The sequence below is a fragment of the Chenopodium quinoa genome, unplaced genomic scaffold, assembly GCF_001683475.1.
Source record: "Chenopodium quinoa cultivar QQ74 unplaced genomic scaffold, ASM168347v1, whole genome shotgun sequence".
In the NCBI taxonomy this organism is placed as follows: Eukaryota; Viridiplantae; Streptophyta; class Magnoliopsida; order Caryophyllales; family Amaranthaceae; genus Chenopodium; species Chenopodium quinoa.
Genome location: NW_018745448.1, coordinates 9,918,966 through 9,943,826, shown reverse-complemented (window position 1 = coordinate 9,943,826; position 24,861 = coordinate 9,918,966). Strand labels below are relative to the sequence as shown.

The following is a 24,861-nucleotide window of genomic DNA, read 5'->3' as shown; positions in this document are numbered from 1 at the left end:
TAACACTAATAAGTATCTGTATTAAACTTAAGAGTAACACCTACATCATTTATTAAGTAACTCTTCTCAAACTAATAAGTAAAAACTTTAAAGTTTATAAATATCCCCTTTAAATTAAATAAGTAATCCCCTAAACTTTATAAAAAATTCTCTTTAAACTTTTAAAGTAAACCTTTAAAATCTAATTAAGAAGTAACCACTTTTAAGTTAATAAGTAACCACTTTTAACTTTGTAAGTAATCCCTTTAAACTTTATAAGTAAACCCTTAAACTCTAACTAATAAATATCAACTTTAAAGTTTATAAGTATCCCCTTTAAACTTTATAAGTAATTCCTTTAAACTTTATAAGTAAACAATAAACTCTTATAAGTAACCCCTATTATACTATTAAGTAATTTCTATAATATCATAAAGTAAACCATAAACTAATTGGTATTAAGTAATCCATTGAATATCTTTGAGTAATCCCTTAACAACAATTAAGTAATTGGTATTTTTATATTAAGTAACACATATAAAACTTAATAAGTAACACCTATAACAATTATAAGTAATCCTTATTATTCTTATAAGTAATCTGTATAAGCCTTATAAAGTAACAGCTTAAACTTTAATGAATAACAAAAATAAACTGTATAAGTAATCCTAAAAATAATTATAAGTAAACCATATAAACTTTAATAAGTAAAACATATAACTCTTATTAGTAACTTATAATAAATAATAAATCAAAGAGCAATAAAGCACTTACATATTGTCAACACCATCATAGTTTTCAGCAAAACAATAATCAGCAACAGCAAGTCTAATACTCTTCATCTTCTTAACTTTTGGGTTCTTAACCCTTAAAAACCTTGATAATAACTGTAATTTATAACCACCAGCAGTACCAGAGTAAATATTACAAATTAAATGCTCTGCAGAACTACTAGAAGATCCACTATTATCAGAAGACTCCTCACCATCATCACCAGCATGAATCTGTTTCAATATCTCTAATGATTCCTCTGGTGTGTGACCAACAATACTAGCAGTAATCACTTCCTTCCTTGGTTTTCTTGCCTTCTTCCTAGCACCTTCCTCAGGAGCTTTGGTTGTAGGTTCCTTCTGAGTAGGAGCTTTCCTCAACCTCCCCTTCGGTTTGCCAGAAGAACTTACTTCTTGGTTTTCAGGTTTATCCTTTGAAACAACACCTACAGGCGCAGAAGCAGGTGCTGAGGAAGACAGCGAAACAGTAGGTGCAACCTCACGAAACCACCGGCAGAAACCGAACTTACAGGTGCGAAGAAAGGTGCTGAGGAAGGCAGCGAAACAGTACGTGAAACCTCACGAACACCACCGGCAGAAACCAAAGGTACAGGTGTTGAGAAAGGCACAGAAACAGTAGGTGCCAAAGAAGGATGAGAAACAGTAGGTGCCAAGGAAGGCTGAGAAACACCGGGTGCAATTTCAAGAACATCACCACCAATTACAAAAGAAGGCTTACCAATAGCGGGAGCTTGTGCCAAGGAAGATGCAGGAGCAGTAAATGAAACAGTAGGACCACCAGCAACATTGTCATGTTCATTTTCAATTTCAATAACCTCATTAACATTATCATCATTCTCTTGTTGATTAGTTGAATTCAACACTTCCCGAACAACTAAATCAGGATCAACAACACCCAAACCTTCACTTATATCAGGTACTTTTTAAGAAACAAGTTCAGTGAAAATTTCCTTACTAACACGCAATGGTGATATAGGTGTTTCCAAATCAGGATTTGTGTAAGAAAAAAGCTCAAATGAAGGCATTTCTTCTTGCAATTTCTTCATTGCAAGTGCATGTTCAGTGATCCTATCAATTTGATTCCAAAACTTTGAATCATTGAATATTGGATCCAACTGTGACAACACAGGAGACCGTTCTTTTTCTGGAAGTTTTGAATCCAACTTCACAGCTTCAGATTGATTCTTTATGAAATTCACATACTTCTAAAATTGATATGTTAGAAGTTTCATGTCTCTATTCATCAATAGATAATTCTCCTCAACATCCTGGAAAAAAAATGAAAAAACTAAGGAAAAAAATATATAACTCCAGCATATAACAAGAAGTAACCACAAATAAACTACCAAGTAACTTCAAATAAATAAAAAAGTAACCACAGGAAAAAAAACAAGTAACACCACTTTTTAATATTATGTAATCCCTATATAAAATATGTAACACCAACATAAAAGAATAAATAACACCAATATATAACAACAAGTAAACATAGGAAAAACTGATAAGTATTTTAACTTTTTAATATAAAGTAATACCTACATAATACACCTGGAACACTTATACAGTAAAGAAGTAACACCTACAACCTTTAATAAGTAACCCCTCTCAAACTATGAAGTAATTGGTAATATACCATTAAGTAATCCATTGAATACTATTAAGTAACACCTCTTACAATATTAAGTAATTGATAATATACTATTAAGTAACCCCTCTCACACAATTAAGTAATTGATATTTTAGTATTAAGTAACACATATAAACTTAATAAGTAACACTTCAAACACTTATAAGTAATCTGTATAATACTTGAGAAATAACCTTTATAACCTCTACTAAATAACCCCTATGAGAATATAAAGTAATTGCTATAAAGTAAATAGAACTTTAAGAAAATTGTACTCACATTCTTAGATGTATGATGAATTTCTTCATTTGACTTAAGACCTTCAGGAAGATCAAAAGTCACAACCCAAGGAAAATCAGTGACAGAAATATTAGCAGCTGCAGCAGAAGTGGAAGTTGCTTGAACAGTAGAGGGATGCACATCAGAAGTAGAAGGCTGGACACCAGAAGTAGGAGGATGAAAAGCAATTAAATTTTCAGAAACATCCTTTTCTTTTTCTTCCGAACTAGAACCCTTGTTCAACAACTTAGTAACAGGATATGTTACTTTGTCAACATGTGCATTACCATACACTCCAGCTTCCTGACTCAACCTATTCTTTACATCTTCATCTGACCAGTGTTTAATCAAAGGCACAGTAGAAGGCATAATGTTTCCCCTAAATTGCAACCTATGAAAGTAACATATTTGTAGAAACAACACACAGCCAGCTACGTATTCTATGTTGAGGAATAACCAGATAATTTATCAGCCAAATCATCCAAAACAAATTGGCACCAATTATATTGTCGAATCTTACTAACATCATTCAAAGCCAAAACCAACTTCAAATCAGCAGTCCTATTGGTCGTTGGCGTAAAAAGAGTTACCATTGCATACATGACAAAACATTTTTTGAATTCATCATTGCCCTCTAACATACCCTCATCATTTTTCATTACAGCGTGTAACAAAGGAACAGTAACTTCACGCTTTTTACCTCCATACAAATTCTTCCAAGAATTCTTCAACTCATTATCACAATTTTTCTTTGAAACTGGAACACGTAATGGTCCAATTGGAATCTATAACACATCATGTACATCACAAGCAGTTAGCTGAAACATCTCACCCGATGGCATAACAAACATACGACTGCTAGGAACAAAACACCTACACAACCATCTAATCATATCTTTTGGAAATTCACTCATCCGAATCTGCGATAGACTTCCAAAACCAATATCCTCAATAGCTTGCAATTGTTTAGTTGTCAACTCACCCATTAAATCAACAAAACCTTTAGGTAAACACCTAGCATGTACTTCAAGTTCATCCCTACAAAAACACAACAAAAAATATAAATAATTCCTGTAAAAAGGGAATAATAATAAAGAAACAGAAATAAAACATATAAAAGAATAAAAAATACAGAAATTAAACATGAAAAGTAACAACATCATCTTAGAAAACAAGAAATATTAATCAACAACTGTAAAAGTAACCAATATGTAACATATAAGTAACCTTTAAATGACTTATAAAGTAAACAGACAAGATAAAATAAAAAGTAAACACAGGTTATAGTATAAAGTAACCACAATATATAACAACAAGTAAACACAGGATACAGAAACAAGTAATACAAATTATATTAAAAGTAACACCTATAACAATAATAAGTAAACTGTATAACACTTAAGAGTAATACGTAATAAGTAACCCCTTTAAACTTTATAAGTAACCACTACCATACAAATAAGTAATCATTCTAATGCTAATGAGTAAATCCTATTATTTTTAACAATATGACTTAAAATTATTATTAATATAATGAGTATTAAAATTATAAAAAATATCAGTTAAGAAAATAAGAACAAGTACCCATCATCTTCAACATTCACAACTTCATCAAGTTCCGAACGAGCTTTTGAAGATCTTACAGGCCTTCTTGAAGGAACCGGCTTGACATCCTCTTCATCATCATCCATAATCATCTTCCTTCTCCTTTTATTTGGTTTCACATCTTCTTCTTCGTCAGATTGAACTACAAAAGGCCCTCCTCCAATAGTATTCAATCGAACTAACTCATTTTTATTGGGATTAATCTAAGAAGCTTTAGGACAAACAGAAGATATAGGGTCTGTCCAAACATCTTTGATATGCCCTTTGTCTCCATTAGTACTATTTTTATCATTTTCATCATGAATGTCTTTATTTGAAGCTTCCTTTTCTGAATCTTCTGTAACAGGAACAAAATCTTTTTCAGCAGAAGCAGATGACAACTTTGAAGCACCTGTTTCTTCTAAAACACCAGAAGAACTATCCATAGGGATCCTTCCCTCAAATTGATCAACTCCTTGACTTCCAATATCTATTAAACATATACACATTACTTAGTAAAATTAAAAATGAAACACAAAAATTTAATAAATACAAACTAATATAAAAGTATACAAATCCTATTAAACATATAAGTAACCTCTATAAAACTTATAAGTAACCCCTATGTAACTTATAAGTAACCCCTATGATACATTTAAGTAACCCCTATAAAACGTTTAAGTAATCCCTATAAAACATATAAGTAACCTTTTAATTTTCAACTATTAACAAAAACAAAAACACAGTAATACTCAGCAACTCAAAAAGTAATACCTATGAAATTTATAAGTAACTATTATGTGATTAAGTAACCACAAAATAATAAACTATATAAAACACATGAAAAATACTGATACATTGAAAATTTGTCAACAACTTAAAAGATAACAAATATAATGCAATAAGTAACTCTATTATTAAATAAGTAACACCTACAATGCAATAAGTAATTCTATTACACAAGAAACATAAACCTTATCAAGCAATAACCACTTAAAATTAAAAAAAGTTTAAATATATAAGTAAATCCTATGTAACAAATAAGTAACCACTATGAAACTTATAAGTAATTCCTATAAAACTTATAAGTAACTCATATGAAACATATAAGTAACTCACAAAGTAAATTTTATGTAAATTATAAGTAACTATTATATAATTTATAAGTAACCACAAAACAATAAACTATAAAACACATGAATTAGACTTTTAAACAGAAAATTTCTCAATAACTTAAAAGGTAACCAATATGTAACACAAAAGTAACACCTAGACAACTAATAAATAACAGAATAGGCTCTGAATAAATAATCTCTTTAAATTTCATATATAAGACAAGTAGAACAAAAAAAGGTAAATATTCATAAGAAAAAACCAGAATAACAAATGCAATGAAAAAAATAAAAAAAATCATCATCAAGAACTTAATTCAGCAAGAAAAAGGAAAAAAAGTAAAAATCAGGGTCTAAAAAATCAAATAGAAGACGAAATTAAACAATAATAACACATGCAATGCTCAAAGTTCACAATTATAGTACAAATTACAGCAAAAATGACAATAAACAGCAATGAACATTATCAAACACATAATTAAACAAGTGAAAGAGGAAAAATAAAAGTTAGGGTTAGATCATGAAATTGAACAATAAAATTACTCAACGAAAAGTAAAAATTAGGGTTAATAATCAAATTGAAGTATAAAACTACTGAAACAAACAAAATCACAACAAATTTGAAACAAATATAACAAAAACGTCGAGAAAACAAGAAAATATTAACAACAAAAAAGAAACTAAAAAAAAATAAACGAACGATCAAGACCTTCGCAAGTTGTCGATCCTTTTTTTCCACCACGATGAACAACCTTAATCTTCACCATAATGCAACAATGGAGGACAGAGAAATTGCAGAGCAAATTTAAAGAGAGAGAAAGAGACTAATAAAATGCAGAGAAAATTTGAATTGCAAATGAAATTTGATGAGAGAGAAAGAGAGTAACGAAAGAAGAAGAAAAAAAAGAAGTTAATAGAGGAGGGAAGTTTAGGCGGTTTCCAATTTGTGTTTTTGTATTTATTTTTTTTTTAAAAAAAATAACGGAATTCTAAGAAAACGGGATGAAAATAACAGGCTCCGTTATAATAGCAAACTGGGCTGCGAGAATTGGGCTTATAGTGGCTGGCCACATGGTGTGGCTGGCCACTTATAAGACATTGTGTTTAATATATTAATATCTTTAGTTTTATAGTATGTAATAGAAATTCAACAAAAGTCAATATTAAGAAAATACATAAATAGTTAGATGAATCTAATAAGATCAATCTTACATGATAAAAGGCTGTAAACATTTCCAAAGTTTGACCACAGGAACAAATTAATGAAAAGACCAAAAGAACAATGTGAGTATAATTGTCATGGAATATAGACTTTATGGTGAAACAATTTGTTAATCAAGCACTGATAATTTTAAGGTTTACATGCAATTCAATTAGAAGGTTGTTATAATGGTAGAAGTGGTAGAGGAAAGATATGTAAAGAGCTTGAAACCAAATCTACCTAAATTTCTTATTTTACTCTCATTCTTTCTTCGAGATATAATATTATCGTTTTTATTATTTATGTACTCCTTTTGTTCTTTTATATTCTTTATATTTTAAATTTTATTATGTTAATATTTGATTACATTTATATTCAATATGATATGAGTAAATATTCTAAAAAGTTGATATTTAAAAATACAATTTAAGTTGAATCTAACAAGATAAATGATTTTGACGTTTTTAGTAGTATTATTAACATGCTTTAAAAAGTGATCGTAAAAGTCAAAATTGTAATGACAAATAACGAAGGGGGGCATTTTTTTATTTTTTATTTTTTACTTTTGTATAAATGTCAATTAGTTTAAGGAAAATTTGTGAAAAATAAGCAAACCTTTGCTCGGTCTTTCCAAAATAAGCAAACATTTTGATTAACCTTTGCTCGGCATTTTCTTTAAATAAGTCATATGACCTACAACCTACCAAATAGGTCACTTTTTTTTTTCCTAATTCTAATTAATTTTTTTTTCTTATTATATAATTGATAATTAATTAAATTGTATTTTTTTTTTTAAAAAAAAACCCCACCACATACCAGCGCTCCACCCCCATCCCCGCCAAGCTAGCACCAAACAAACCACATCCCCCTTCGGCCTCCCCAGGTCCCTGACCCCATTGTTCCCCTCCTTGAGCGCCGGCGACCCATCCTAACCCGCATAGAAGGCTCGAAACCCACCTGAACCACCCCACCTCGAAACTCCATTTTAAAGAATCCCTTTCGAAATCCACCACATACCTCGATCCCCCACCCTAACCACTAGAATATTACCATATCGACCTTGAAACCCAACCAAACCCACCTCGAAACCCAACACCCACCTCGTTGTTGTTGTTGTTGTTATGCGGATTTGTGACTTCGATTGTGGGATGTGATGCGATTTTTGCTGGTGGGAAGGCAAGGGATAGTGGATTCGGTGGAGATTTTGAGGGTGAGGGTAAAAGGGGTGGTAATATCTATGGTGGGAATGGGAGGTGGAGGTATTTCGATGCTCTGGGTGGTATCGACGGTGGCCGATGGGTCAAGGGCGGGGAGGGGTGCTTGCTGTAGTAGTGGGGGTATCTAAAAAATTAAGGGTTTTTTTTTTTTTTTGAAAAAAAAAATCTTGAAAAAAAAAAAAAATCTTGAAAAAAAAATCTTGAAAAAATGTTTTTTTAAAAAAAAATAATTTTTTTACAAAATTTTAAAAATTAAGTAAAATTAAAATTTTAAAAACCGACAAACCACGCAATGACATGTGGCATAAACAACTCAAACAACCGGTTACCGTTAAAACAAACTAGTCATGACTTATTTTAAGAAAATACCCCATAAAATTCAACTTACTGTGGGTTAATCAAAAGGTTTGCTAATTTTGGAAAGACCGAGCAAAGGTTTGCTTATTCTTGACAAATTTTCCTTATTTTAATTAACAAGAGTATTGGAGGTGATACTTACAAAGTACAAGCTAGAAATATATAATCAAATTTTGTTTATATCATTTGTGACGTGTAACTCAACATGCACCAAAAAGGTGGCAAGGAATATTGATAGAGAACGGAAAGCAAAATACGTAAAATAGACACCCAACAAAATCGGAGCTTAGTTGGAGCCTGGTGCTTCGCCCAGCACGCGCTTATTGAATTGGCCTCTATGACCCTATATATTTATTAGACCCCTAATCAAGCCTGACTTCGCCCTTGGAAATATACTATTAATGCAAATGTTTTGTGTAGCGAATACCGCAAAAAAACATATTATCTCCATTTTTATTATTTGCAACTTTGGTATTATTTATGAGGTATAAAATATTTTAAAGTTGCAAATAATAAAAATCAAAGGTAGTACGGAGTATTATGCAGTGAGACTCTTGCATTGGTTCAATCACTTCAATGGTGGTATATAAAGCAACATTGGTTCAATGGTAAAATATGTTGAGCATATAAGAATGATCCTTCATCCTTCTCACTACTACTCGGGCCACTCGCCCACTCGGCATGCTTTCCAACAAATATTTCTGCTTAACTTATTTTATATCCTGCAATTTATTTATGAAACTATTCCACCTTCAACTTGTTTAGATTCAACATTCCAAATTGTACATAAAAAAAGTAAAATAAAACCAACCATTACGAAGCCTTTAAATATACTCCGTAACATTTACTTTGTGGTCTACTTTATTAAACTATGAATCTATGACCATTATCTAGATTATTCTACTTCGTATAATGATTTGTGAAAACATTTGTCCTATACTTTCTGTTTTAGCATAACACCTTTCTTTGAAAATAGAATATCTTGCCTTTCTTTGAAAATAGAATATCATTGACTTTGGCCTTGTTTGGCAAATGGCTGTTGGCGGTTGACTGGTTCACTTGGCTTGTTTGACCAGTTGGAATGTTTGGCTGTTTATAATGACTTTTGAAATTGGTTGTTTAAGCTGGTTGTTTATAAAAGTGTTTGGTAAATTAATTGTTGATTGTTGGCTGTTTATTAGATAATTTGTGGACCAACAAGCCAAAAGCCAACAAAAAAGCTACTCAAAGCAGCTTTTTCATTTTGGCTTAAAAGCCAGCTTTTTCGCTGACTAAAAAGCCAATTACCAAACACATTTATTGGTTGTTTGACCACCTAAAAAAGCCAAAAGCCAAAAGCTAACCAAAAAGCCATTAAAAAGCCAATTACCAAACATGGCCTTTATAATTATGTATTTATGTTGTGGTTTACCATGTTTGAATTTCTTACACGAAGATGATTATTCATAATATTGTCATTCCTATACTTACCCCAAGTTTTCATCATTCAACTACGGGGAGTTTGTTAGAAACTCGACTCCAATATTAAACAAATACGGAGTAATATTTTTAATCTTTTACGGTATATGATGTACGAGTACCGATAACAGTTACAATAGGTCTATTCATGTTAACCAATATAACACTAATCCAACTCAATTACTTAACCAACTCCTTAACAATTAAATTTTAGTTCTTTTACAGCTCTTTAATGGAAAAAAATAAGCTACCATGACAGAGATGAGTGTCTCACTTGTAAAGTTCCCAAACTCATGTTACTATGTTAGATACCAACAGCCATGTAATTCAATACTAACCTACCACCTTGAAACAATGGCACTTAACCTACCTTGAAAGAGATTCATTTGTTGTAACCTTAGAGAATTACTAGTAACAACACGAGTATCAATACACACAAACTCTACACACTTGTTCAAAGGGAGGAAAAGAAACAAATTTAACGCGAAATGGCAAGATCTTGATATCAAAACAATACAATCTGGGACATTATGGGAAACAACTTGCCTTGAAAGAATCTTATTCACAAATTGCTTCAGTCATTTATAGATAATCCATCAATTTTCACCAACCTTATTTTGGTGTATGAACATATCCAAATCAGGCTAAACAAAGTCCTAACTTGAAACAACACGAGTGTCGATACACACAAATCTATACACAAACGATTTGTTACATAAGTAGGAAAAGAAATAGATATGCAAAATGGCAAAATCTTGACAACAAATCCATACAATCTAGGAATAGTAATGAGAAATAACTTGCCTTGAACGAATCTTATTCGCAAATGGCTTTAGTCATTTACTCATTCATGCCAATCAATCTTCACCTACCTTATTTTGGTGCAAGAATCATATCTAAACCTGGCAAAACAAATTCCTACCTTACAACTTTACAAGACCCAAATCCAGATAGTACCAAATTTTACCAAAACCCATCTAAACCCGCCTTAATCAAAATTGATTTGACAAAAAGCTATTTATCACAAAAACTAAATTGAAAATAGACTCGAACATGAATCGACTTGAATAAACTGGACTAAGTTGGAACTGGACCAAATGATTTGTTACACGTATTGGCCGTTTATGATCTGAACAGAGTAGAACTTGTTTGCCACTTCTAGTCAATCATAATGTTAGCTACAGTATCTATAAATGTTAACTTCTCCTCAACATCAAAATTTCCATCCCCAATCAATGGAAGGGGATAAATCTAAAATGTAAAGAATCTACAAATGTGAGCAGGAACTAAATTGCTATAGGTATGCTGACAACCAAAAACTATTATTCTACGCAACAAGAAACCTAGAAGAATATGGCGACTTCCTGTCCATTCATTTCTAATACGTGATCACTTGCATCAGTAAGAGCACTCTGTATTTTATCAAAACCTAGGTAAGTTATGGCAATTTAAAAGTGGAAAAGGGAATTAGTTATAAAAAAACTTTACTTCTAAATGGATTTACCTGTCCAAGTTTTGTAATAAAGTTGCTGGTAAGATTTATTGACGTCAAGGCAACATCTTCATTAGCCTTCAGCGCTTGTGCAATTGCATATGCCCCAGAATCCTTTTCGAAAATTCCAGATTAAAGATGGAAAAATATTGCCTTACAAAAGGAAAAATAAAATTAAATTGTCTGTACTCTTATTTCATTAAATCCCAGATCCAGTGAAGTCAGGGCCTCATTCACCACTTTCAAGCTCTGTGCTAAACAAACCACGCCCTGCAATAAAAATGTAACATAAAATTACAGAATAAAATACAAAAAAGATATAGCATGGCGACAGTAGTATATCCAGGAAATTCAGAGCATATAATTTAGGAAGATACTTCATCCATTAATCCATTTGCTCGCAAGTCAAGAGTTGATATGGTGGTGTTATACTTTATCATATCACTTATGAATTCTGCACCTTTTCGTCCAATCTGCAAGATATGACCAGAGAAAATCTTATATATATATATATATATATATATATCAAGGTGCATATGTTTGCAGACATTTTACATATAAAAACTTTACCTGGCACCAGCCAAGTTTAAGTGTTTTAATTTTCCCATGAAATTTGAGAACGTCGGCTAAAGCTTTTGCTCCATCAGGTCCAATTGGATTATAGCCAATTTCCAGCTAAGAGAAAGATAAAGTTGAAATAACCAAGAGAAATACGTAAAAGAATAAAAGATAACTGGGAGAAGAGAGGATGAGGGTGGCTTTACTGTAGTAATGACATCATTATCCTTCAAGACCTCAGCAATGCAACTGATTCCTTTAGCATGTATGTTATTTCCTCCCTGAGAATTCCGAAAATCTCAAAAATATAAGATTATGATATATAGACTGTAGAAAGCAAATTATCAACACCATTGTGCTGTGCTAACACAAAGTGCTACTTTCTCACCAAGTCGATGGTAGTGATTGATCGATTCTGCTTAAGTGCATCAGCAATTTTTTCTGCCCCCTAGTAAGTTCGCAAACATTCAAGATGATAAGATAAATCAAGCAACAATTTCAGAATTAGAAAGAAGAAACAGCTTATCCACAAACAGTTAACAGGAAATATAGGAAGTCTGACTTATAAAGCAGGGTCGGCCTCTCTATACTAGTATACTCTTAATAAGAGAGTTTATCATAATCAAATTTCCAACCATAGCCATGACCCGATTCTAATTTTACTCCAAGACAGAAGTGACAAAAGGGGAAACCAAGTAAAAAAAAATGTCAGAAACCACCTTTTAAATCCTTACTTTTGTATGTCAGAAACCACCTTTTAAATCCTTCACCAAAAAATGTTGCAAAAAACCACCCAATTAAATTTGTTTGTTGTAAATCACCACCTCCTGCCAAGAAATGGACTTTGAAAGTTTTCTCCGGCATTGTTGACCAGGTGTCCAGGTCACATGCAAACCCTATCATGCTAGAAAGGAGAAAAGCATGCTATTTCCTAACTCTAATAGCATAGTATACAGAGGCAAACATCTATGACTTACATATATATCAAATTTTTCAGAACTGATGTACATACAGAGAAAACATTAAAATATGGTTTTTCTAACAAGAATTGGATTAATCTAAGCCATTTACTTAGGTAACTTCCAATATAGAAGAACAAAAGAGAGGTTTCAGTCCAACACAGAGTGAAGTTGTGAAACACGTAAAATTAGGTTGGGGCACGGATAGAACACTATGGGCTTAAGGTTAAAATAAATAAAGAATAAAAAAAATATATTCCATCAAGGTGCCAACACTTATTATCTGGCAGTTGACTATATTATAAGAAGCACAACAAATGTTTGCCACCTTCATGCCTTAAGATCTATCCACAGATAAAAGATTGATCTCTATACCACATAAGAACAAAAGAAGACATCCAGACGTAAGTAATTTCCTTTTTCATTTTCTTCTTTCACCACTCTTTGAGTGGAGACACAAATACTATACTTAATATGGGGAGGAAGTATGAAACAAAACAATCAGATTGCTAAAGCATCATTTTATAATAACAAACTGTCAATGAAAAATAAAAATATAAGAGACTGATAAGGGGAGGAGTTAGGCACGTAAGAATATACCTCATCCCCAATGTCATTCATGTAAACATTCAGCCACAACAAGCTCTTGGAGATCTTCACATACTCTGCTATGTGAAAAGCACCTCTAGAACCAATGTCATTGTTGCTAATATCCAGCTGTATCAATTTTCCTGTAAGTACAATCCATTAGGTTTTTCTGTTCCCCAGTGGAAATCCAAAATGAAAAAACAAAAAAACAAAGAAAAGAAAGAACCATGTCCCTACTCTCCTCCATGGAGAACAAAGAGGAGAAAACATGTAAATAAAAATTAAACTAATAATCAAGTGCCCGAAAATTGGAGATAAAAATGAAGTTATTTAGCTTAAGACTCTTAAAATTTACAGATTACAAAGAGATTAACCTTTACGTGTTGACAAGCCTGACATCAAAGCACGAACTCCTTCATTTCCCATAGAATTTCCATGCAGGTGAAGGTCCTGATATTAAAAAATTATTAGCCTTCAGATTACATACTAGAGAATACCAAAATATCATAAAAGCATTTGCTTTTAATTTGAATAAGGTTTAAAAAGCAAGCATCTTCACAATTCTTATCAATTATTACATAGGGAAATTCTTACAACTAAAACCAAGTCAAAACAACAGCCAGGAGAAGCATTCAAGTATAATAGAAAACATACCCTTAAGGACTTATTCGCCTCTATACCTTTAGCTAGAGCAGCAACTCCCAAAGCCCCACCGTAGTTACCACTGCGTCATTAGAAGAGAGTATAAATGCAAACTATAGTATAAAACAAAATAGGAGAGTAAATCTTTATCATTTTTCAGGGAGGTTGGTCAGATTGCAGAGCTACCATCAGAGAACAGAAGAGAGCTTGCAAATTTTAATATGAGATCTAGATAGCTTTAACTCACGTAAGGTGTAAGCTTTGGATGGTGTTGTTCTCAAGTAGCGCCCCAGCAATACTTGCAAAACCCTACTTCCATTTTTGCACACAACATAAATATTCCAGATTGACAAAGATACAGCAGAAGTGGAATACTAAGGTCAGTAGCATACAGAATAGTCGATCATGTTGTTGTTAAGCTCAATAATACGCAGAGTTGTATTTTTCTTCAGCATTTCTGCGACAGCTTTGGCACCCTGCATGAAAAGAGTATTTCTTTATTGTCACTATATGAGAAAGTGGTTTAAAATCTTTTAACTCTCTTTGGTACCATGATAGGCTCCAAACACCAGACACCCCACCCCCATAACATTTTTTTTTTTAAAAAAAAAGAATCATAATTAAACAAAATTTAGGCAAAGTGGTCAGGGAGAAGAGTGAATCATAGCCCTAGAAAGCTGAGCTCAAGCAGGCCCCAGGCCTTTGCCTGGTGGACTTTAGGCCGTAAAGCAATAAACAAGAGCCTCAAGCTTCAGAACTAAGTTAAGGTCCATCAGTCTTACAAACCTAGAGAGCATGAAAATTTATTGGAAAGAACTAGGCCTTTGAAGCAAAACAAAAACTAACCTCATCTTCCAAGCCAGTACTATTCAATTGCAGCTTCTCAATACCACTATTATTTGCCAATACCTCACACAAGCACTGCAAAAGAAAATTAATAATGATAACAACATACAAAGATTCAACAGAGTGATAAAAATAATTAATGTGCTTAACATATATCTAGGATACTTTGCATCCTTTTGCAATGTATTATAAGTCTTATAACAACATGATGATATTCCATCATATGCACTTCTACTTGTAAACAAGCAAGGACCAAAATATATTGGGAAGGGGGGAAGAGAGGAAGGCAAGATCCAAAATAAACAGTCTCACACAATGTCTTCGTCTACTATAAGGAAGAGGCATCTTCTACATTATTACGTACTGCCTCTCTTTCCTATTGTTCTTCTTACTTTGACCTTTTTTGTCTCACCAAAAGATTTATGTAGGAAGAACAGTAAGAAATGGAAGGACCGAAGGAGTATCATATTTGCCAATCAATACGAAAACACATACCGAGGAAAGCAAAGAACCATACCAGAGGTAATTAAGTCAATTATCAATACAGATTGGGTAACACACAATGGCACTGATTTATCAGAATACAAAACAAGGATCTTAACAATCACCCTCACAAAACAGAACCTTGAGGCTCATAAGATCTGGACAATTTTAATGTTTTATTTTCGGGATTAAGAAGCTCATAATATCTCTGTTAGATTATAGATGAGACAGATTATGCACCACTAGTCATATATCCATAGCTTCTACAAAAGAATGTTCATTCAGGCACAAGACCAAGGCACATGGCTCATAGCCTCATAGATCCTCCATGCTTGCTTAAGAGCAAGGTGAAAGCACAATCATATACCATTAAATATATAATCAGAGATGGTAGGGCACTGAGGGTTAGTGACCTAAAAAACTTGGCCCAGGCATTTAATCTTAAAGCTGGTAGATTGTAAGAACCACAACCTAGGAGCTAGCTGTATGTAGAATTAAAAGTATTCTCAAAGTTGGCTGTTTTGCACACTACAAAGTGCTATACTATTTCAAGTTGTTACTTCTGGTCCAAAGGCCTTAAGGGGAGGGGAGGCTGTTTGGCACCTCATAAGTATAGGATAGATTCGATGTGCACTAAGGATTAGATTAGTAGCTGTTATTGATGCATGACAGGTTGAATACAAAAGACAAATTAGATAGAACTGGAGTAAGTCATGATGATGTTTGCTTGCTATGTGGCCAAGAAACCGAGACCACTTCTCGTTTTTTCTTCAACTCAAGCTTTTAACTCTTCTGCATAGAAGCCACCTTCAAGCCATTTTGTTTACAGTATCACGACCTTTACAGAATGCCATCATAAAAATGCAAACAAAGATAGCACAATAGCTAGGATGTTGAAGCAAAAAGACATAAGTGCAACTCCTAGATGTGGATTTTTAACTTTCATAAGATTTGACGTGAGATATATATTCAGGCTCCATACGAAATGAACTAAATTGTTACTATATACAAACAAGTAGCATTGCTCATCTCTTGAAATTGTGGATGCTACGGTTTCAAAAGGCTAACCTTGGCTCCTTCATCTCCAATAGTATTTCCAGAGAGATTTAAAGTTTTCAAGAAGATATTTGACTGGAGAATTCCATCGAAGGCTTTTACTCCAGCAGATGTGATTCCGTTAGCAGAAAAATCTACTTCTTCAGCAACCTAAAGCAAAATGATGTTAATGAAAATCAGCAGTTAGCAAATGATGGCAAAGCAGATTTTTCAGATAATCCAAACTTCAAACCAAAAATAAATATAAGAGGACTTTTATCAACATACGGAGTAGATGGTTATAGACATACAAGAGAATAATTTAAAGAAAATGTAGTGCCATAGGCTGAATCCCTACCCCTTCGGTTAATTTCTAATTTTAGAGTCCACTTTAGAATATAAATGAGCTAGCTGATTAGGTATGTCTCTCTTTTTACGAAATTTTTTTCTTTGGGCTCCTATTTGATATTCATTATTCAGCAGCACCCTCTTCCTTAAAGTACTTTCATTTTCCTATATTTCGTTGATTCATTTGCACCAACTTGGTCCTAGCTTCTTCCTCATAAGTTATGGCACTTCTAGTTATGGCTTCTCATTGCCCTGTTCTAGTTATGGCACTTCTCATTGTCCTGTTCTAGTTTTGGTATATTTCAATCCATAAGTCTTTCTATCTCCCTAATTCTAGTTTTGGATCTTGTAAAAGCTTCACCTTTGGCTTCAAAATAATATATGTTTTGGAAAGTGTTGTCTTATGCCATAGTCATCGTGCCTAGTTTAAATTATCAATTGGAAAAATCACAGTCACTTAAATGGTAAGCTTAATTTTTCAATTTCTACATGTGTCAAATGCCACTTTATCATCTACAATTACTTTGTCTTATCGTTCAATAAAATAAGTATTAAAATTTCTTGAATAAGACAGTTTTACCATAAAATAACTCAATTCTTCAATAATTTGACATTGTTTGTTTTGACATAAACAATAAAGGATGTACATTACCCCCCCCCCCCCAACCCCAAACCCAACACTATGTACATTACTTCTCCCCCCCCCTCCACAAAAAAAAATAAAAAATAAAAATAAAAATAAATAAAAATAAATAAATAAATAAATAATAATAATGATGATGATGATGATGATAATCACACCAGTTTTTTCATATGCTAATTTAAATTTGGAAAATGAAACAATCTAATTATAAAACATCAAGTCCATCTCATGAACGTCAGTAGTTCAGTACATAATGACAATATTCAGAATGAAGGTCTTTATCAATCATTTATCTAACCTGATTGTATGCCAAGCTTTCAGCAAGAAAAAATAGACCTTCATCACCAAAATTACGGCCTACAAAAATTTGATTCAAATCAATTTGATAAAGTGTCCTTCAGTATTAAAACACTTGAATTAATCATGCATAGATGGTAGAAAAGACCAGCATCATAGAGACAGCTACAAAACAAGAAAGGGCTACAAAGCATAAAGGTAATGATGAAGTGGTGAATCATAATAGATGATTTTGAAACCACCTTTAAACAATGATTCTGAAAATACCTCAAGAGGAACATGAAGGAAGCACAGGATAATATCATGATAGAACATACCTGACATATCAACTACATTGAATGAACGAAGTTCTTTGGCAAAGTCGTCGAGCTTTAACTTCGAATCTCTCTCAATCTTCTGGCTCACATTTTTTAACAAGTTTGTCCCAGCAGCAAATGACCACTTCATATCCGATGACGCAGGTTTATTTTCTGTTGTTGAAGCCTTATGGGGCTTTGGCAAAAGGATTTTACCAACCACCTTCCACAAAACTGTGAGCTGAAAGAACAAATTAGTAAACTCTTTTTGAAACCTCCATTAAAGTTTCAGGAACAAGCTAACAATTATAAAAACTAGTGTTTTCTTAGAGAGATGTTTGTCTAATGATCTAGCGTCCAATAAACAATTGTAGAGAAGGTACTATCACATTAAATTCAGGGATATCGTATTGGTAGATGAAACTAGAAGTCTAGAGGCAAGATTAATGCTGAATTGGAGCAATGGTGACAAAAGTTAAAATCTCACGGATAAGGTTAATTAGGATTATGACTTATGAGTACACGGGTTCGGCTATTAGGAGTAACATAAGTACACAAAATGCCATTAGTATTGCAAGGGAGCCAATCAAGGATTTACTGACCTCAGACGGTAAGGACTAAGGAGTTACCCTTAAATGGATGCTTTAAATACCTTGGAAATGGAGATAATGCTATCATCTAGGACACAAGACACCACAACACAACATTTTTAGTAAGGCTTTGAAGCACAAAAGCAACTCCAATTTCCTTTGCGGCTGGTAAACTTATACTTTGTCCCTTTTGTACAAGTCTACTCCACATTGGGGCATATCCCAAAAAACTAACTTCTAACTAGCAAAATCTAAGTGAGCATTTGTCCCAAGGGAGGGGGTTGCATAACCACCTAACCTCCCCAAGTGGAACTCTGGCCAATCCAATCCAACTTGATTACCTCCACGGACACCATTTTGGCCTAACTACCTCCCTCTTACAGCAGCTAAACCAAGTACACGACCCTCCAATGCAATTTGCAGCATTCCTAGGTCTATAAGTTGCAACTGTAGTCATATTGGATAGCCTTTAGTCACATTCATGTGTTCACTAAGTCCCAAATATGGATCACTATTGCCGAAAAAATCTGTCAAACATAAATTTTATGACCATTCTATTTGTCAATCCATACCAATTTCTCCTACCTAAAATTCCTGACCTATGGTTGACCATTGCTTAAAATAATTTCACTACCCAAATGACCCAAAATGTATGAACTTTCAAAATTCGGATTTACAAGTTACAAGAAGCTAACTTTCCAACACATAATCTCCCCAAACACTTGTAAATTAAAACTTACTAGTAATTGATAAATAATACTCCCTCCATCCCTAAATTACATTCCTAATTCTAGCATTTATTCCTCAAATGACCCAAAATGTATGAGCTTTCCAAATTCAGGTTTCCAAGTTACAAGAAGCTACTTTCCAAGACATAATCACCCCAAACACTTGTAAATTGTAACTTACTAGTATTTGATAAATAGTACTCCCTCCGTCCCTAAATTACATACCTACTTCTAGCACTTATTCCTCACATAATGGATAGAAGTACGAATGTAATTTAGGAACGGTGGGAGTACTCGATTAATCAACAGAAATTAAAAACGGAGTCAGCATAACTTCCACATTGAGCTAACATCATTTAATAACCTACCATTAAAAAAACCAAATTCAAGACCTAGGATCGAATCCCGTCAACATTTATACAATAAACATTATTTTTAAAAAAAAATAATTAATCATCCACATTCTGCTCAAGAAAACTTAAAACAAACAAACACATGAGATACGAAAAGGAAGAACAGTTAAATTACCGAAGGAAACAGCGATGAAAATAGCAGGAGGAACAATTGCAGAAGCAAACTCCTTAAATTGGCCAATGGATGCCGGATTTTGCGCCTGAGATTCCCTGTAAACTACTCTATGACTACGAGAAGAACCAGCGCTTCCAGCGGCGGCTCTAACGGCGGAAAATTTCAGCTTCAAACATCGTCTTCGACCACCAATTGTGGTCGGAAAAAGCAACCCCCGACGAAGAGGGTGGTTCTGGGGTTGAAAAGGAAGTTGTGTTGAGGAGAGAGAAATTGTGGAGGAAGGAGAAGGTGTGGACGCCATTAATGGAGCTTCAATTTGGGGATTTGAATGATTTTTTGGGGTTATTAATTGAACATTTGATGATGAATGAACAGAAGAAGAAGTGATACTGCTGCTAATTTCTGGGTAATATGAAAGAAAGTTAAAGTTGCAGAAAAGAAGAGGATATAATGCCGCTTCTCGAAGTAGTGAGGAGAGTGAGAGAATTATCAAAACAAAATGGTTAGGAATTTTGGGCTCAGATAATTAATTTTGGCTTCTAATGTGATATGGGCCTTTCTCTACTTTATACCAATTACTGTTATTTCCTCCGTCATTTGGATTGGGGTCATTTCACGTTATCTTGCTTATCTAATCCGAACTTATTTTTTTCATTTTGACTAAACTAAACCTTATTCCTATAAACTATACGGAAAAAATAGATAAGTAGGATTTTGTTAGACCCATAATAATATACTACCTCCTATCCAAATTACTCGTAACTTTGGGGTATTATTTGTGAGATATAAAATATTCCAAAGTTGCGAGTAATTTGGACCAGAGGTAATATCTATCTATAAATATGACTAAAGAAATAATCGCTGACATCATCATTTACAAGTGTCAACTTCTCATACAAAATTTTCCCTCCGAAATTTGGGTAACATTATTTTTTTTTTTCAAGATAAAAAAAAGTTTGAAATTAGTAAATTAATTGCACATTTCCTAAAATACTTTATGTTAAAATTGACTAACTACAAAATTTTTCCATAGATTAAAATTAAAAGTTAGTGGCTAGACTAATTTTTTTTTTCCGAAACATTTTATCTCCCCCTACTTTATACATTTATAGTATTGTTTTTGGTGTTTCCACTATTCCTTATTAGTTCTTAAAAAAAAAATAAAGGAGGATGAACAGTGAATTAATGCTGCAGAGTAAATCTTATAAATAAGTTTAAAATTTTATTTAAATTACGAAGCATATAGTATATTATATGATATAATACTCTATATTTAACATCATATCTTTCGTAATAGCTCAATTTTATCTAATAAGAAGGCACACGATTAGTTTTTCTTAAATATGTATTACATACAACTAAATAAGTAAAACAAATATTACATCGTGCATCGCACGAGACTAACCTAGTAAAACAATATAATACTTCCTCTATTTCTTTTTGGTTGACACGTTTCTTTAGTCACGTTTGTCAATGCACATACTCAATCGTTAATATCTTTAATTTTTGAAAAGCAAAAATTATACTAAAGTTGATATTTTGAAAATATATATTGTGACGAATCTAACAAAATCCCATATGGCTATATTTTCCATTACGTATAAATCACAAAACACAGTCAAAGGAAGTGTGTGAATAGTGTTTAAGTCAAAACGTGTCAACTAAAAAAACGGAGGTATTATGTCCAATTTCTCCAAAAACTTCGCGTATGGAGGAATGAAGCAAGTATTTAAAAACGGAGGGAGTATTTGAACTTACTTTTAGATCTAATCTGAAATAAAAATCCGTAAAAACTAAAACATAGTCTAATCTAAAAAGAATGAGAGAACGAAAATGGTTTCGAGTTTTGGGTTGGGAGTTTGAGACAATGGATTTGTGATGATCTTTGATTCTTTGGGCTTTCTAATGTCTACGCCAGACAAACTAAACTTGTTCTAACCGCATATTCTTAGGTGCACACTCATGTACCTAGAAATAGGTGTAACAACAGTGCAATATGAACATTAGCTTTTCAGAAACTGAACATTATTAGCTTTCTTCTCCTCTATTTTTCTCCTTCGTTTTTTATTTTCTCTCTCCTTTGTTTTTTTTTTTTTATTTTTCCCTTTTTTTTACACTTTTTTTTTATTGAATTTGTTTCTTACAACATGAAAGTAGTTTATAACTATGAATTTTTGTGTGAATTTTGATTTTGTGCTTTAATTTCGATTAATTAAGGTTTATATGAATCTTTGAATTCACAAATTATACTCTGCTTTTTCTCCTTCCTTCTATAATTCCTTTTTCCTCTGTTTTTTTTCTTTCTATTTTTCTCGTTTTTTCAATTTAACGATTGAATATGTTCCTTACAGTATGGAATTGGTTGTTTATCTGATTTTTTGAATTCATATGAATTGAATTTTTTAGCTTCGATCAATTTCATCTGTGTATGAATTTCATATATATGATTTTCTGCATTTTTTTTATCAATGAACATAATCATGCAAAATATGAACATATGCATAGCTTCCCTTAAATGTGAACCTTAACTTTTCAGAAAGTGAACATAGGCATAAAATATATGAACAAATGCATTTCATAAAGTAAACATAACAATTCAAAATATGAACGTAAGCATTGGTTTCCTTAAAGTGAATATAACCATTTAAAAGGTGAACATATGCGTAAAAATATGAACATATGCATTTAAGAAAGAGAACATATGCATACAGACATAATGAGAATATTTATGAACAACAAATATTTACCATGAATATTTACATTATGAGCATATAAAATATTATTATGAATATAAGGCATTTAATTATGAACATAAAAAATTGAAGAAATAAAAAATAATATGATTATGAAACATATGCATCATAAGTATTAAAAATATGAACATATGCATTCAAAATATGAACATATGCATTGGTTCATTTTTTAATGCGTATGAACATAATTAAGCATTTCAGAAGGTGAATATATACATAAAAAATATGAACATATGAATTTAGAAAGTGAATATAAGCACTTCAGAAAGTTTACAAAAGGATTCAAAATATGAACATAAGAATTCAAAATATGAGCATATTCATTTCGGAATGTGAACGTAAGGTATCCGTTAGATTTCACTAATTTTTTTTTTGAAAATTTCAATAAAAAATTTCGAACAATATTATCGAACTATATTCAAACAAAATTTAGTGATAATCATATAAATTCAAACAACTTTAAGTGAAATTTACATAAAATTGCCTTTTTTTTTAGGGAGGATCCGTTTGATTTTGCATTTCTTCTCTAATGTCCATTGATGTTTTTGCAGTTTTTTTAGTGAGAGAAAATGAAATAGAGAAGAGAGAAAGTGAAAAAGAGGAGAGAGAAAATCATATAGAAGAAGAGTTTTGAGTTTGGAGGTGACGTTACATTTATTAGGTGTGGGTGGGTGGGTCTATTTTAATTTCCGTGTTTTTTAATTTTAAGGCTTTTTTAATTAGGTTGTGTGTAATTGAGCTTTTGAGCTGCGTTGTTACACCTATCTAAGGTGCACCCTAGACTAATTATTATTATTATTTTTTTTAATATGCTGGGCAACAAACTGATCTAGCCCATTTTAACTAACAGGGTCACAGGGATGAGGGTTGACAAAATAGTGCAAAACCAAAATTGACAAAGTCAAAATTAAATTAAATTCTGAAGTCAACCTCAACCTTCACCATTTGTCCAGTTGAGCAACAAAAAACTATGATCACATTATGCTTTCATTTAATAAATTTATTCAGTAATGAAAATTATGCATGATTTAGGTTGTGTTTAATGTGTGATGCGGCTGGCTCCTGCCATGTTAAATAGTCAAAGTTGATAAATAACGGAGTACTATGCAAAAGTTAAGGGATCTTTTATCAAAATGGCTATTTTGACAAAAGTATTTATCAAAACGGCTAATTATAAAATTTAATTCCCAAACTAGCTAAATTTATTGATTTGAAAGGATATTATTTATTTTTTATATTCCTTTGAATCCGTTCGGTTCACTTTACGTTTTTTTTTTGGTTTTATTAAAAAAGAATTAGTGTTTTTTTTTTTTTTTTTAATTTTGGTTTTATTTAAATAATGTCATAGTTTAAAATATCCCATTAATTTGAACAATAACAATCAACATAATATAATATACATGTAGCAATTCTCAATTTTTTAAAAAGTTACACAATATAAACAACCACTCAAAAATAATGATCCAAACTTCCAATCAAAAAAAGAAAAAAAATACAACTATTTTTTTTAACACATAAAGATAGAAATAAATATATGTAAGTTTGATTTATCATACACATTAAACAAAAAAATGTTAATACTAGCCGACATAAACAAAGCGTATACAATTATTTTAATAGACATGAAAAAGATGAATAATACCTTAAAATCCCTTATCGTCGTATAAATTTGCGATAATCTTGATAGAACAATAATACTTGAAATTCCAAATTTTTGTGACTGATATAGTCAAGATGAAAAATTAGGGCTTTAATTTTTTTTGATCGAAATTAGGGATCTGTGAGTCTGCGACTGGTTACGTTATTAGTAGTTTTGTATACTGCTTAAATTTTCCAACTTAAAAAAATCTTTAAGGAAATAAAAAAAAAACCAAAAAAAACAAAATAAAAAAAGTGTACCAAACTGGTTCAAAGGAAATAAGAAATAGATAAATTCCTTCAAGTTAATAAATTAGCTAGTTTGGGAATTAAATTTTATAATTAGTCGTTTTGGTAAATACTTTCGTCAAACTGACCGTTTTGGTAAAAGATCTAAAGTTAAGTATGACAATTATTTCAGATTGGATAAAAAACTTGGTATATACTATTTCAGGGGTTTTTGTCCCTCGGGAGAGTTACAACACTGAAACTGGATTCAACTGAGGATGCATGTACCTGCAAAGCAAACGGACCGCCGGATGGTCGGTGGTCCGCCTCCGAAGATTAAGTCAGTAAACGTTCGGAGATAAAACGTGCGGAAGTAAAGTTATCTGCTTGGATTCCAAGCTCAGGTAAAGTGTTGTGTGTTCCTTGAAAACGACAGCTCTGTGGTAAGTGATGTATTGTCTCGTATTGCATGTCAAAATTCTCCTCTTTTTTGTCATAAATGACATAATGTCCTTATTTATAGGGTCCTTTTGAAAAGTGTGCCTTCCTAGGATCTGGTGACTTAGTAATTAGGTCACGCGGTTTTTCCAAAGACCCTGCTTTG

At 32.2% G+C, this 24,861-nt stretch overlaps 1 protein-coding gene across 2 annotated transcripts; it reads right to left on the bottom strand.

Annotated features, from left to right (window-relative positions):
* Positions 1 to 10,652: 10,652 nt before the first annotated feature.
* Positions 10,653 to 20,161, bottom strand: LOC110713637 (NLR family CARD domain-containing protein 3-like). 2 transcript variants are annotated; one of them, XM_021892095.1, is made up of 17 exons: positions 19,639 to 20,159; positions 17,814 to 18,026; positions 17,498 to 17,556; positions 16,242 to 16,379; positions 14,691 to 14,765; positions 14,237 to 14,320; positions 14,092 to 14,153; positions 13,857 to 13,926; positions 13,577 to 13,652; positions 13,215 to 13,345; positions 12,044 to 12,103; positions 11,862 to 11,936; positions 11,668 to 11,772; positions 11,475 to 11,570; positions 11,287 to 11,367; positions 11,110 to 11,211; positions 10,653 to 11,017 (listed from the first exon to the last, which is right to left on the bottom strand). In XM_021892095.1, exons 1-17 carry the CDS (start codon positions 19,937 to 19,939, stop codon positions 10,949 to 10,951), a joined length of 1,797 nt encoding a protein of 598 aa, XP_021747787.1. In that variant the 5' UTR covers positions 19,940 to 20,159; the 3' UTR covers positions 10,653 to 10,948. The 2 variants fall into 2 exon arrangements, with proteins under 2 accessions (XP_021747787.1, XP_021747789.1); XM_021892097.1 differs by lacking the exons at positions 11,475 to 11,570; positions 11,668 to 11,772 and having other exon boundaries at positions 19,639 to 20,161.
* Between the last annotated feature and the right edge of the window lie 4,700 nt (positions 20,162 to 24,861).